The sequence below is a fragment of the Ciona robusta genome, chromosome 13 (assembly GCF_009617815.1).
Source record: "Ciona robusta chromosome 13, ASM961781v2".
Taxonomy (NCBI): domain Eukaryota; kingdom Metazoa; phylum Chordata; class Ascidiacea; order Phlebobranchia; family Cionidae; genus Ciona; species Ciona robusta.
The window spans coordinates 1,049,024-1,064,800 of NC_143247.1; the positions used below are offsets into that span (position 1 = coordinate 1,049,024).

General features: G+C 39.1%; 1 protein-coding gene across 2 annotated transcripts; it reads right to left on the minus strand.

Moving 5' to 3' along the window:
* Window positions 1-301: 301 nt before the first annotated feature.
* LOC149725636 (uncharacterized) lies at window positions 302-6,002 on the minus strand. Of its 2 annotated transcripts, XM_089891234.1 has the most exons (5): window positions 5,230-6,000; window positions 4,882-5,154; window positions 4,558-4,787; window positions 3,948-4,153; window positions 302-1,251 (listed from the first exon to the last, which is right to left on the minus strand). In XM_089891234.1, exons 1-5 carry the CDS (start codon window positions 5,282-5,284, stop codon window positions 1,242-1,244), a joined length of 774 nt encoding a protein of 257 aa, XP_089747360.1. In that variant the 5' UTR covers window positions 5,285-6,000; the 3' UTR covers window positions 302-1,241. The 2 variants fall into 2 exon arrangements, with proteins under 2 accessions (XP_089747360.1, XP_089747361.1); XM_089891235.1 differs by having other exon boundaries at window positions 302-4,153; window positions 5,230-6,002.
* Between the last annotated feature and the right edge of the window lie 9,775 nt (window positions 6,003-15,777).

The window sequence follows — 15,777 nt, forward strand, 5'->3', positions numbered from 1 at the left end:
GTAAAGGTAAATTAAAAAAGTCTCGTCTGACAAAGTGTCCCATCTTCCCCCACCCTACTATACACTTTATCAATATAATGTTAATTAATAAAAATACATATGACATAGTTCAAATTCATGGTAACACCCAAAACGCTTTATTATGGACTTAATGGGCCATCCTACTACGTAAGACTTTTAAAAGTGAGGCAAAACGAGAAAGTCCCGCTTGTCTTGTAGTTGCTGGAATTGTGTAGTTGGCCAACTGATATTAAACCGCCTTTCATAATAGACATCATGACTTAGGTAAAATACAAAAATGTTTGGATTAATTTCTGTTTATTATAATAATGCGAACTATACAACAACGATTAATAAAATCACGAAAGATGAACTTTCGGGCAAAAGCTTGTTTGGGATGTTGTGGATAAAGGGCTACTGAGAAGCCGTCGTAGAATTTAAATATTTAATAATTTCGGCCAAACAATTATTTAGTTGGAAAAATCATGTGACTATGGTCACGTGGGCTGTGTCTACAAGACGAGTTAATTATATGCAGAGAAATACGAGGTAAAACCGGTATAGTAGGGTGGGGGAAGATGGGACATCTTTTCATTCTATTTTCTCGTCCCATTTGGTGGTAAACAAAGAACGTTCAAAGAATTATAAAACCGTATCCTCTCGACTACCATAGACCGTTGTTAATTGTTTAAAACACGAAATAATGTGCTAAAAGTGTCCCGTCTCCCCACCCTACTATATTAGAATATTAAGCGATGTAGAATATACAACCACAATAAGCAAGACACAATCAATATATTCGCGATAAATAATCAACGATGCTGCGCAGTAGACTGCAAAGTAAAGTCCATACCAGTATGATGAAGTCGTATGGCAGACGAAACGTTGGTATAATGAAATGAAGTTTCAAAGCCGAAGTAGCCATTTTATATTAAACTATACCTGGTAGCAATAAGAGCAAAATAAAGTAAAGTATGTTCGTTGGAATTGCAAAGCATTGCAGCAGGTGGCGCGCAAATATAGTGACGAGTTTTCTACTGACTTAAAAATAAAAAAAGTTTACAAATGTTTTTCTTATCGTGTGTAACGAACGTAACAACGATATCAGAGTTGAAAAGGAATCAGAAGCGAAAGGTTTGAAAATAATGATTGCAAAATATTTGTCCATGTGAATTAACCCCCATGCTCTCGTCACTGCTATCGTAAACTTGGCCAATCCATTCAACACTAATCGCTTCAGCCTAGGGGTCACTAATGGGTTGTTCAAATTATCAGTTGTATATAAAACAAATTAATTAATCACCCACAATGTTACATGCGATAACTTGTAAGCGGGCACGATGTGTATGAAACAGAACACCCGTGTTATAGCGATTGCCATTGCCCCACCATGCGAGGATAAATAAGTTACATACGTAGTAACTTGTAAGCGAGCATGAGGTGTATGAAACAGAAGGCCGTGTTATAACGACGGTCGTTGCCCGCCATGCGAGGATAAATAAGTTACATACGTAGTAACTTGTAAGCGGGGACGAGGTGTATGAAACAAAACACCCGTGTTATAACGACTGTCGTTGCCCCGTCATGTGAGGATAAATAAGTTACATACGTAGTAACTTGTAAGCGAGCATGAGGTGTATGAAACAGAAGGCCGTGTTATAACGACGGTCGTTGCCCGCCATGCGAGGATAAATAAGTTACATACGTAGTAACTTGTAAGCGGGCACGAGGTGTATAAAACAAAACACCCGTGTTATAACGACTGTCGTTGCCCCGCCATACGAGGATAAATAAGTTACATACGTAGTAACTTGTAAGCGAGCACGAGGTGTATGAAGCAGAACACCCGTGTTATAACGACTGTCGTTGCCCTTCCATACGAGGATAAATAAGTTACATACGTAGTAACTTGTAAGCGGGCACAAGGTGTATAAAACAAAACACCCGTGTTATAACGACTGTCGTTGCCCCGTCATGTGAGGATAAATAAGTTACATACGTAGTAACTTGTAAGCGAGTACAAGGTGTATAAAACAAAACACCCGTGTTATAACGACTGTCGTTGCCCCGCCATACGAGGATAAATAAGTTACATACGTAGTAACTTGTAAGCGAGCACGAGGTGTATGAAGCAGAACACCCGTGTTATAACGACTGTCGTTGCCCCTCCATACGAGGATAAATAAGTTACATACGTAGTAACTTGTAAGCGGGCACGAGGTGTATAAAACAAAACACCCGTGTTATAACGACTGTCGTTGCCCCGCCATGCGAGGATAAATAAGTTACATACGTAGTAACTTGTAAGCGGGCACGAGGTGTATAAAACAAAACACCCGTGTTATAACGACTGTCGTTGCCCCGCCATACGAGGATAAATAAGTTACATACGTAGTAACTTGTAAGCGGGCACGAGGTGTATAAAACAAAACACCCGTGTTATAACGACTGTCGTTGCCCCTCCATGCGAGAATAAATAAGTTACATACGTAGTAACTTGTAAGCGGGCACAAGGTGTATAAAACAAAACACCCGTGTTATAACGACTGTCGTTGCCCCGTCATGTGAGGATAAGTAAGTTACATACGTAGTAACTTGTAAGCGGGCACGAGGTGTATAAAACAAAACACCCGTGTTATAACGACTGTCGTTGCCCCGCCATACGAGGATAAATAAGTTACATACGTAGTAACTTGTAAGCGAGCACGAGGTGTATGAAGCAGAACACCCGTGTTATAACGACTGTCGTTGCCCCTCCATACGAGGATAAATAAGTTACATACGTAGTAACTTGTAAGCGGGCACGAGGTGTATAAAACAAAACACCCGTGTTATAACGACTGTCGTTGCCCCGCCATGCGAGGATAAATAAGTTACATACGTAGTAACTTGTAAGCGGGCACGAGGTGTATAAAACAAAACACCCGTGTTATAACGACTGTCGTTGCCCCGCCATACGAGGATAAATAAGTTACATACGTAGTAACTTGTAAGCGGGCACGAGGTGTATAAAACAAAACACCCGTGTTATAACGACTGTCGTTGCCCCGCCATGCGAGGATAAATAAGTTACATACGTAGTAACTTGTAAGTGGGCACGATGTGTATGAAACAGAACACCCGTGTTATAACGACTGTCGTTGCCACGAACATATACGCAAGGGTCGAATTAGCATTTTGTGATAAATAAATTTACTTAGCGATGGACAAACTGTTACCAAACGTATAAAACCATCTAACTTCGCGTATAAGGCTGGCGTCCTCGCAGTAAGGCCAACGTACCAAACAGACAAAAATATATTTAAGTTACAATGGTTTCAAAAAAGCTACTAATTATAAACAAAGGAATCGTAACTTTAAATACACGACGTGTGTGTGCGCGCCCCTAACCCCTAACCCTAATCTTACCCCACTAAACTATAATTACGATTATTACGACGAGTTAGATGAACATGTGGTTTGTTACGACAAAGTAGCAATTTACACGGAGTTATTGCGTCATAATAGGGATTGAGTAACAATTAGATTGTTACAACATAGAAGCAATTGTTACGTCGATTATTATCATAATTAAATGCATTTACCTTGTTAGGATTAAAAGAGTGTTTGCTTCATAGAAAATAAACAATTTCACGCTGAGAGATATTTTAAACATTTGACCGAATATACCTCATAAATTTATTTTTAAATAAATTATTTTTTAAACTTTTTTAATATTATATTTTTATATTTAACCGTTTTTACCGTAGATGTTATTATTACCGTTACAATGCGACGCAGAGTGAACGAATGTTATAAACGTGTGTTGGCGTGAGTGATTAAACCTTGCGGAAAAATGCGTCAAATTTGAACAAAGAGAAAATGCACGCTACTAATTCGACCCTTGTATATACGTTACATTCATCCATTTAAATATTAATTCATTCAACTTATGCTAACTAAGTTACATTAGGTTAGTTGAACATAATGGTGTAACGGCCGCAACAACCAATGTCGGGCGATGATTCCACATTCCGTGGTAGGTGCCGGTGTAACTTGGTGGTACGATGTTAAGCAACAATCCGGTGTGCGTCTCGTATCCTCTCCACGGACGACCAGGGTACCAATCTCCATGATAACCAGGTTTCCCGTTGCTCTGCGTCACTGTATCAGTCTGTGGATAAATAACAGAACTTCTCAACTTGGGAAAATAACTTCCAGGGGGTAACAGTTGAAATAGAAATATTATATTTTTCGAAATCATTTTATTCTCAATTTAATGTAAACTTTTACCCCTGGAAGTAAAATCGCTTTAATATATGCTAAAATATTGACAGGTTAAGTAAGGTATGATGCAATAAATCCACGTGTGAATCCCTACTATTACGTAACAAACATTTTGCTTGGTTGAGGAAAACGTTACAAATATAAAGCAGTGTTACTTCTGGCACATATTAAGGTTGTTTTCGTTAAAAAGGTAAAGTATATTTGTTTTACACGCAACCGTGAAGAACGCACCGTGTGTATTAATGTAATGTATAACTAAATACGTTATATATGCGTGTATTCCATCCTTACCGCTGGGTTGTAACTTGAACCGAGCCAAATACGAACATATCCATCGGATCCGAATACAATGCTTTGTCGACTGTAGTTATAAACCACGTCGTACATCGCTTTATCCACAATATCCACCAATCGACCGCCCATGTCAATGCAGTACTTCGATGCTGTGGTACGGTTCATGGTTGTTCTATTTGCAGCATCAGGGAACCAAAGGATCAGATTCTGATAACCCGTTCCGTTACCTGTAAGAAAAAGGAAATGTATATTTTAGATAATAAATTTAAGCTAAATGAGATTGTTATCATTCGTGATCATGGAATAGTTTAACATTCGTACCTATATACGAGAACCAATCTACAGTTATCGGCATCCTATCCCACCCTGTAGCTTGATCAACTCGCTCTATTTCAACTATAAAGCTGAGTTTCTTAATTTCAAGAATGGTCACGTTGAACTTGTGGGGCAAAGATGGGTTGCTCGGTCTTGCTGTGGCGTGAACGTAATCAGGAACTTTGGGCAAGCACATCATGTAGATCACCTCTGCTATTGATTTAGCTTTCGTGGAAAACAAAGATACTTCATAACTCCCCCCGTTGGTCAGCGGTCGATCTGTTGTTAAATTTCATTAATAAATATAGAATTATAAATAAATATTAATTTACAACTTTAACGTAAACAACTTACATGAATCAACTACGCTCATAACTTCTACAAGCAACACAAACCAAATGCACTTCATAATGACCAATAGTAATTGAAATAACTCCTACAGTAATCTGCGTTATATTAAAGTATAGTTAATTGAATGTATGCCTGCATACCCTGCTAAACTCACATAAAATAACGTGATTTATACTTTTCGGGAAGTTTATTCAACATATCTAATAAACTACACGCGGTTTTCGGATAGAAAAGGCAGTTTCGCAGCCTACGCATTTATCGTTGCTTTCGTTACGTTTACACCAGGGGTGGCAACAAATACGGCCCGGGATTTTGAGCGGCTCGCAGAATGTTTCAGGTCTTACATGATAATGTTGACCGCCCACCGCGGCCCATAGGCGCCTAACTTTTGAAAATCCAGGGTACCCCTTATTAAATATTCCATACTAACTACGACTTTCTGTCGAAAGACGCTGCATATTTGCGCCAGGTAGAATGGCCTTTATTGAGGTTTCAGGGTTGATATAATCGGCAGATATCTGTTATTTAGCAATAATCTCGATTGGCCAATTTTGCGAAACGTTTTTATATTTCCTGTGCATAAAAGCTAAACACAAGTGGTTCGTGTGACGTCCGAAACGCGTGGCGGCAATACTGTTTGATCGGCGGACGCAATAAAGATTGTGAGACCTTGGAAGTGCGGCCGGCGATTAACGCATTTTCAGTTAGATGCGGCTGCAACTGATGGAAATTTCTATAGATTATTTCGAATGTAATAAAACTGAAGACATGTTTCGAAAAAATTATTTTTTCCTATGAGCTAGTTATGCTCCCTTGCTGTCAGTGAGTTTTTAAAATCGAGGCGTTGCTTTACGCGTGTACGAAGTATTTTTGCAAACTATCTATACTTTAATGCGCTTACGTGAAAAGGCAAATATCGAACCTGCTTTCAAGCAGCCGCAGGCAAAATAATCAAGGGGACAACCGTTATTGTGACGTAAATAATCAACGTGTTAATTGCTATTATGTTGCAATTAATTGCCAGGTCGAACAATCGCTATTATGATGCAATGAATCCACGTGTGAATCCCTACTATTTCGTAATAAATATTGCTAGATATTGGCACAGTATATATCATGTTGGTACATTATTATAGTTGGATTTTGTTTGCTGCGTATTTAGTAGCACATGGTGTATACAGTTATGATACAACGATAATCGTTCAACATTAAATGCTAGACCAGTGGTTCCCAAACTTTATCTACTCGCGTACCACTTTTTGGTTCATGCAGCGTTCTCGTACCACCTACATACCAAACTACTAAAGGTTCGTGAACAACTCATTTTAAATAGTGAAATTAGAAACCGCACGCATACGTGTTTTTTTCGGCGGGAATTCGCAACAGAAACTTGGCACTGCCTTTATCACAGTTGCGTGTAAAATAAATGTAATTTGCCAATTAAACAAGGTAACACGGTGGAATAAACAACCTAAACATGTTCCAGAAGTATAACTGCTGTTTATTTACGATGTTTTCCTCAGCCAAGCAGCATGTTTATTACGAAATAGTAGGGATTCACACGTGGATACATTGCATCATAATAGCGATTGTTTGACCTGGCAATTGATTACGACATAATAGCAATTCCCACGTTGATTATTTGCGTCATAATAGCGGTTGTCCCTTAATTATTTAGGCTGCAGGTGCTTGAAAACAGGTTGAATATTTGCGTTTTCATGAATGCGCAAAAGTAAAGATAGGTTTGCAAAAATACTTTATAGGTGCGTAAAGCAACGCCTAGGTTTAAAAAGTTAGGAACACCGGTGTAGGGAATATAGCATGAAATGTCACGCTTAACGTAGTTAATGTGAAATAAAATAATGCTTACGAAGTTACAACAATCACTAAAAGATCATTTGCGATCGTTTGGTGTGAACTTAATAAGGTACTCACGTACCACCTGGGAAACCTTCGCGTACCATAGGTTGGGAACCACTGTGCTAAACAAAGGATCTATATATGGGCACATCCGTGACAAACATTAAATGTTTTGCCGAACATTCGATCGGATGTTTTTCACTATGCGCGCCATGCTTCCGTTTAATTAAATGGAAAATGTTCATATAAACCAGAGGTAACGCGTTGCTGCCATACGATGTAATGTAATAAGGTGTCTACGTACATATAAGAATTTTCCATGTAAACAAATAACACACGCATGTTGTTTTCAGGCGTTTAATTGGAACTGCAGCAAAATATGTTTGATTATTTATGTTTAAATAAAACGATCGTATCTTAGCTGTATTCAGCTGATGCAATATTGTAAAAGCAACGTAATTGCTGCAACAGTAAACAAATTGATGGCAACCCAAAAAAATGACATAAACTGGAACGCCGAATGCGTGTCTGCTTTGTATTGGTGGATATGTTAAAATCCAGTATTTTTACTCTCATTCGTTAAAAATGTACTTATAATATCAGTTACTTAAACCTTATATTTGGTTCGTAGAAAATTTACTGCTTACAATAAAGCAAGCCATCCTTGAATCACTTATTTATCATCGCATGATGGGGGAACTCGGCAAGTTATTACACGGTTTTTGATGCGTATATGCGCGACTTACAAAAGTTAACAAAAACGAAACCTCACACATTAGTATACATTACAAGAAATATCTGCATTTTCTTTCCTAGTTTTCTAATGCTTTATACACAATACGTATGCTACTTAAAAATTTCAGCTTTTTATTTTAACTTTGCGTGGTTACGGTTAAATGTTGCTTTAGAAATACGGTGAAGCCAAACCGATTATCATACAGTAACTACTTTCGATACAAATAAACCTCTGCAACTGCTCTAACCACAGTATCCAACCAACTGAAATAACTGAACGATTCCAATACATTTAACGCGACTCGAATGACAAAGCTTCTTACCCTGTTTTTCTGCTTAACGGCGCTATTTGTATTTTTCCATTTCACCAGTCATGCTTCCTTTTATTATATGGGAAAATTAAACCTGATGACGTAAATGATGGTTGCTGTTACCTGCACGTCACTGTTTACACCGTGTGTGTATTCAATGCATACGTTTCGGTGCGTTTAAATAAAGGAATGACGCTGGTAGGATTAATATATAAATGCCCCTATTTATCCCCACGTGGCTGTTTTATACACTTCGTGCCCGCTTACGGGTTACCGCGTATATAACTTTGTGGGTGATTATACATTCCCCCATTATTCCTGCGTGGTTGACAGTTTGGACAGGCCAGCGCCCTACAAACATACGTGGAAATTTAGTAACATATGTTAACCAAATTGCGCTATGCATGTATTATATGTATAGCTCAGTGGTTAACAAAAGTTGGACTCCGCTGTACGTTTTGACAAAATATGATCTATAGGTGCAATACTTTACGAACAGCAACAATGAGCTGAAATACAATGATAGTGAGAATATTACGGTTGATATTGTTGCCAATAAAATGATAACACAATAAAATAAGTCTGTGTATTTATACGATATTTATGTTTGTATTATGCGTGTAGTGTTGTCGTCACCTAGCGGTTGGTTTATAGCGGCTACCTCGACAGTGTTGTGACGTCACATAAGGTGTTTGTTTGATCACAGTGCTCACGTGCGCCGTTAGCGGATGGAAAAACATCAGGCAACACTAAAAATGCTTCCAATGACATTTTCAACGTTGATTAGCCCTCCCCGCTTTCGGTTGATTGGCTCGCATTCCTCGCTTACAAAACGCTCGCCTTCCAATGCGTGGCAGTTACACTACGTGGATGGTTGGTTGAAGTTGTTTCTGCAACTAATGTGGATTGTATTTCAAGATTTTAAGTTGAGTATTATTTAAGTTAAAACTATTGTAACTTATACCGGTATATTGCTGTTCATTATTATTATATTATTTAACTAATGTTAATATTATTACTATTGTTCCTTGCGTTTAAACCTAATCTTATTTTATTTTTTAACTTATTTATTTCAAGAATCGCTTCACGGTTCATTATTAAGTCATAATACAGGTCACTCGCGACATCAGTTTACGTCACAATCACTACTATTGCTTTGAATGACATCGCGTCATTACCGCGTCGCTTTCGCTAATATTATTACGTCATAGTTAGGTCTTCGTTTATCTACATTCGCTCTTATGACGTCACAATACGGTTTGTTTTACGGGTGCGTTTCGCGATTTTGTTTCATGGGGCCCCATGCGCATTTTGCGTCGACACAAGGCACATTACTTGTATATTCTAATATATTTGCGCTATGGACACGAACGTTTAGCTTACAGTTACGTGGTAACTTGTAAGCGGCCTGAGGTGTATATGAAACAGAAAACCCGTGTTATAACGAATGTCGTTGCCCCGCCATGCAAGGATAAATAAGTTATATACATGGTAACTCGTAAGCGGGTACGAGGTGTATGAAACAGAACACCCGTGTTATAACGACTGTCGATGCCCCGCCATGCAAGGATAAATAAGTTATATACATGGTAACTCGTAAGCGGGTACGAGGTGTATGAAACAGAACACCCGTGTTATAACGACTGTAGTTGCCCCGCCATGCAAGGATAAATAAGTTATATACATGGTAACTCGTAAGCGGGTACGAGGTGTATGAAACAGAACACCCGTGTTATAACGACTGTCGATGCCCCGCCATGCAAGGATAAATAAGTTACATACATGGTAACTCGTAAGCGGGTACGAGGTGTATGAAACAGAACACCCGTGTTATAACGACTGTCGATGCCCCGCCATGCAAGGATAAATAAGTTACATACGTGGTAACTCGTTATCGGGTACGAGGTGTATGAAACAGAACACCCGTGTTATAACGACTGTCGTTGCCCCGTCATGCGAGGATAAATAAGTTACATACGTGGTAACTCGTAAGCGGGTACGAGGTGTATGAAACAGAACACCCGTGTTATAACGACTGTAGTTTCCCCGTCATGCGAGGATAAATAAGTTACATACGTGGTAACTCGTAAGCGGGTACGGGTGTATGAAACAGAACACCCGTGTTATAACGACTGTAGTTGCCCCGTCATGCGAGGATAAATAAGTTACATACGTGGTAACTCGTTATCGGGTACGAGGTGTATGAAACAGAACACCCGTGTTATAACGACTGTCGTTGCCCCGTCATGCGAGGATAAATAAGTTACATACGTGGTAACTCGTAAGCGGGTACGAGGTGTATGAAACAGAACACCCGTGTTATAACGACTGTAGTTGCCCCGTCATGCGAGGATAAATAAGTTACATACGTGGTAACTCGTTATCGGGTACGAGGTGTATGAAACAGAATACCCGTGTTATAACGACTGTAGTTGCCCCGTCATGCGAGGATAAATAAGTTACATACGTGGTAACTCGTTATCGGGCACGAGGTGTATGAAACAGAACACCCGTGTTATAACAACTGTCGTCGCCCCACCATGCGAGGATAAATAAGTTACATACATGGTAACTCGTAAGCGGGCATGAGGTGTATGAAACAGAACAACCGTGTTATAACAATTGTCGTTGCCCCGCCATGCAAAGATAAATAAGTTACATACGTGGTAACTCGTAAGCGGGTACGAGGTGTATGAAACAGAAAACCCGTGTTATAACGAATGTCGTTGCCCCGCCATGCGAGGATAGATAAGTTACATACGTGGTAACTTGTAAGCGGGCATGACGTGTATGAAACAGAACACCCGTGTTATAACGACTGTAGTTGCCCCGCCATGCGAGGATAAATAAGTTACATACGTGGTAACTTGTAAGCGGGCATGACGTGTATGAAACAGAACACCAGTGTTATAACGACTGTAGTTGCCCCGCCATGCAAGGATAAATAAGTTACATACATGGTAACTCGTAAGCGGGTACGAGGTGTATGAAACAGAACACCCGTGTTATAACGACTGTCGATGCCCCGCCATGCAAGGATAAATAAGTTACATACATGGTAACTCGTAAGCGGGTACGAGGTGTATGAATCAGAACACCCGTGTTATAACGACTGTCGATGCCCCGCCATGCAAGGATAAATAAGTTACATACGTGGTAACTCGTTATCGGGTACGAGGTGTATGAAACAGAACACCCGTGTTATAACGACTGTCGTTGCCCCGTCATGCGAGGATAAATAAGTTACATACGTGGTAACTCGTAAGCGGGTACGAGGTGTATGAAACAGAACACCCGTGTTATAACGACTGTAGTTTCCCCGTCATGCGAGGATAAATAAGTTACATACGTGGTAACTCGTAAGCGGGTACGAGGTGTATGAAACAGAACACCCGTGTTATAACGACTGTAGTTGCCCCGTCATGCGAGGATAAATAATTTACATACGTGGTAACTCGTTATCGGGTACGAGGTGTATGAAACAGAACACCCGTGTTATAACGACTGTCGTTGCCCCGTCATGCGAGGATAAATAAGTTACATACGTGGTAACTCGTAAGCGGGTACGAGGTGTATGAAACAGAACACCCGTGTTATAACGACTGTAGTTGCCCCGTCATGCGAGGATAAATAAGTTACATACGTGGTAACTCGTTATCGGGTACGAGGTGTATGAAACAGAACACCCGTGTTATAACGACTGTAGTTGCCCCGTCATGCGAGGATAAATAAGTTACATACGTGGTAACTCGTTATCGGGTACGAGGTGTATGAAACAGAACACCCGTGTTATAACGACTGTCGTTGCCCCGTCATGCGAGGATAAATAAGTTACATACGTGGTAACTCGTAAGCGGGTACGAGGTGTATGAAACAGAACACCCGTGTTATAACGACTGTAGTTGCCCCGTCATGCGAGGATAAATAATTTACATACGTGGTAACTCGTTATCGGGTACGAGGTGTATGAAACAGAACACCCGTGTTACGACTGTAGTTTCCCCGTCATGCGAGGATAAATAAGTTACATACGTGGTAACTCGTAAGCGGGTACGAGGTGTATGAAACAGAACACCCGTGTTATAACGACTGTCGTTGCCCCGCCATGAGAGGATAAATAAGTTACATACGTGGTAACTTGTAAGCGGGCATGACGTGTATGAAACAGAACACCCGTGTTATAACGACTGTTGTTGCCCCGCCATGCGAGGATAAATAAGTTACATACGTGGTAACTCGTAAGCGGGCATGACGTGTATGAAACAAAACACCCGTGTTATAACGACTGTAGTTGCCCCGCCATGCGAGGATAAATAAGTTACATACGTGGTAACTCGTAAGCGGGCACGAGGTGTATGAAACAGAACACCCGTGTTATAACGACTGTAGTTTCCCCGTCATGCAAGGATAAATAAGTTACATACGTGGTAACTCGTAAGCGGGCACGAGGTGTATGAAACAGAACACCCGTGTTATAACGACTGTAGTTTCCCCGTCATGCGAGGATAAATAAGTTACATACGTGGTAACTCGTAAGCGGGCACGAGGTGTATGAAAGAGAACACTATTATGTCGCAATTAATTGCCAGGTCGAACAATCGCTATTATGATGCAATGAATCCACGTGTGAATCCCTACTATTTCGTAATAAATATTGCTAGATATTGGCACAGTATATATCATGTTGGTACATTATTATAGTTGGATTTTGTTTGCTGCGTATTTAGTAGCACATGGTGTATACAGTTATGATACAACGATAATCGTTCAACATTAAATGCTAGACCAGTGGTTCCCAAACTTTATCTACTCGCGTACCACTTTTTGGTTCATGCAGCGTTCTCGTACCACCTACATACTAAACTACTGAAGGCTCGTGAACAACTCATTTTAAATAGTGAAATTAGAAACCGCACGCATACGTGTTTTTTTTTCGGCGGAAATTCGCAACACAAACTTGGCACTGCCTTTCTCAAAGTTGCGTGTAAAAAAAATGTAATTTGCCAATTAATCAGGGTAAAAAACAACCTAAATATGTTTCAGAAGTAGCACTGCTTTATATTTACGATGTTTTCCTCAGCCAAGCAAAATGTTTGTTACGTAATAGTAAGGATTCACACGTGGATTCATTGCATCATAATAGCGATAGTTTGACCTGGCAATTGATTACGACATAATAGCAATTCACACGTGGATTCATTGCGTCACAATAGCGGTTGTCCCCTTGATTATTTAACCTGCAGGTGCTTGAAAGCAGGTTGGATATTTGCCTTTCACGAATGCGCAAAAGTAAAGATAGGTTTGCAAAAATACTTTATAGGCGCGTAAAGCAACGCCTAGGTTTAAAAAGTTAAGAACCACTGTAGTAGGTAATATAGCATGAAATGACATGGTCTACTTCTACGTAGTTGATGTGAAATAAAATAATGCTTACGAAGTTACAACAATCACTAAATGATCATTTGCGATCGTTTGGTGTGAACTTAATAAGGTACTCACGTACCACCTGGGAGACCTTCACGTACCATAGGTTGGGAACCACTGTGCTAAACAAAGGATCTATATATGGGCACATCCGTGACAAACATTAAATGTTTTGCCGAACATTCGATCGGATGTTTTTCACTATGCGCGCCATGCTTCCGTTTAATTTAATGGAAAATGTTCATATAAACCAGAGGTAACGCGTCGCTGTCATACGATGTAATGTAAGGTGTCTACGTACATGTAGGAATTTTCCATGTAAACAAATAACACACGCATGCTGTTATCAGACGTTTAATTGGAACTGCAGCAAATTATGTTTGATTATTTAGCTTGAAATAACACGGTCGTATCTTAGCTGTATTCAGCTGATGCAATATTGTAAAAGCAACGTAATTGCTGCAACAGTAAACAAATTGTTGGCAACCCAAAAATATGACATAAACTGGAACGCCGAATGCGTGTCTGCTTTGTATTGGTGGATATGTTAAAATCCAGTATTTTTACTCTCATTCGTTAAAAATGTACTTATAATATCAGTTACTTAAACCTTATATTTGGTTCTTAGAAAATTTACTGCTTACAATAAAGCAAGCCATCCTTGAATCACTTATTTATCATCGCATGATGGGGGAACTCGGCAAGTTATTACACGGTTTTTGATGCGTATATGCGCGACTTACAAAAGTTAAACAAAAACGAAACCTCACACATTAGTATACATTACAAGAAATATCTGCATTTTCTTTCCTAGTTTTCTAATGCTTTATACACAATACGTATGCTACTTAAAAATTTCAGCTTTTTATTTTAACTTTGCGTGGTTACGGTTAAATGTTGCTTTAGAAATACGGTGAAGCCAAACCGATTATCATACAGTAACTACTTTCGATACAAATAAACCTCTGCAACTGCTCTAACCACAGTATCCAACCAACTGAAATAACTGAACGATTCCAATACATTTAACGCGACTCGAATGACAAAGCTTCTTACTCTGTTTTTCTGCTTAACGGCGCTATTTGTGTTTTTCCATTGCACCCGTGTCGTTGTGCATGTAGGTTAGTTTGACCACTCACTATTTGCATTCCCTTAGACCGTTCATCTGGAGGCAATACACTTTTTATTAATATTTGCACACTAACGTAAACAAAGCCAAAAGTTACCGATTACTGTGTTACTAACGGGTTCCCGATGCATGGCAGTTTACTTGACTCGCAAGCGTTATAATCATTAATTACTCATTAATTGGACGATTTTATACACTATGGTTTATGAGACTAAGCTTAGTTAGAATTAATGTATCGAATACAATCGATTAATCAATGTTAAAGTACATTTTATAATTAGCGCCTTTAAACAAACAGAAAAGTAATCGTTAATTACTCGCTAATTAGGCGATCATATGCAGTATGGTTTATAAAACTATGCTTAGTTCAAAATATTTTATAGATTGCAATCATTTAATTAAAGTTTAAGGTGCATTTTGAATTTAGCGCTTTTGATCAAACAGTAAAGTAATCGATAATTAATTTTAAATCTAAAAATGTAGTCTAAAAAATTTAAATATATAATATGATTTGGTTTAAACAAAAAACAACAACGGCCAAAAAAACAACAACAACAACAAGAACAACTGTTCGACGAAAAAGGATCTATATGACCACTTAACAAAAAAGGAACCACAAAACATCACTTATGTAACTTTGTGGGTGTTTATTGAGCACGTTAGTGGTCATATAGATGCGATCGAGTATTACACTGTTTATGTTTCGTTTGGTCTGCTTAGAAAATCGTTTACATCATAGTTTGGACGTTAAATTGTCACCGTTAGTTGATGCACTTGCTTTCATACAAACGAATTCAGTCAATGCTAACAGCGGGCAATTCTGCCAAGAACAGTTTACATCGTGAAATGAGGTTGGTACTTACTACTCAGCACTGTAGAGATTGTATATTGAACTACGGATTATTCAATGACCATTATTGGTTGTGTTTATAGCGGTAAGCATTATTTTATTACGAGTTCTTAAACAAAGACACTTTAATGGAACGATATACCAATGTTTACATACTTTTCTTACACTTCGTGCCCGCTTACGGGTTACCGCGTATATAACTTTGTGGGTGATTATATATTTTCCCATTATTCCTGCGTGGT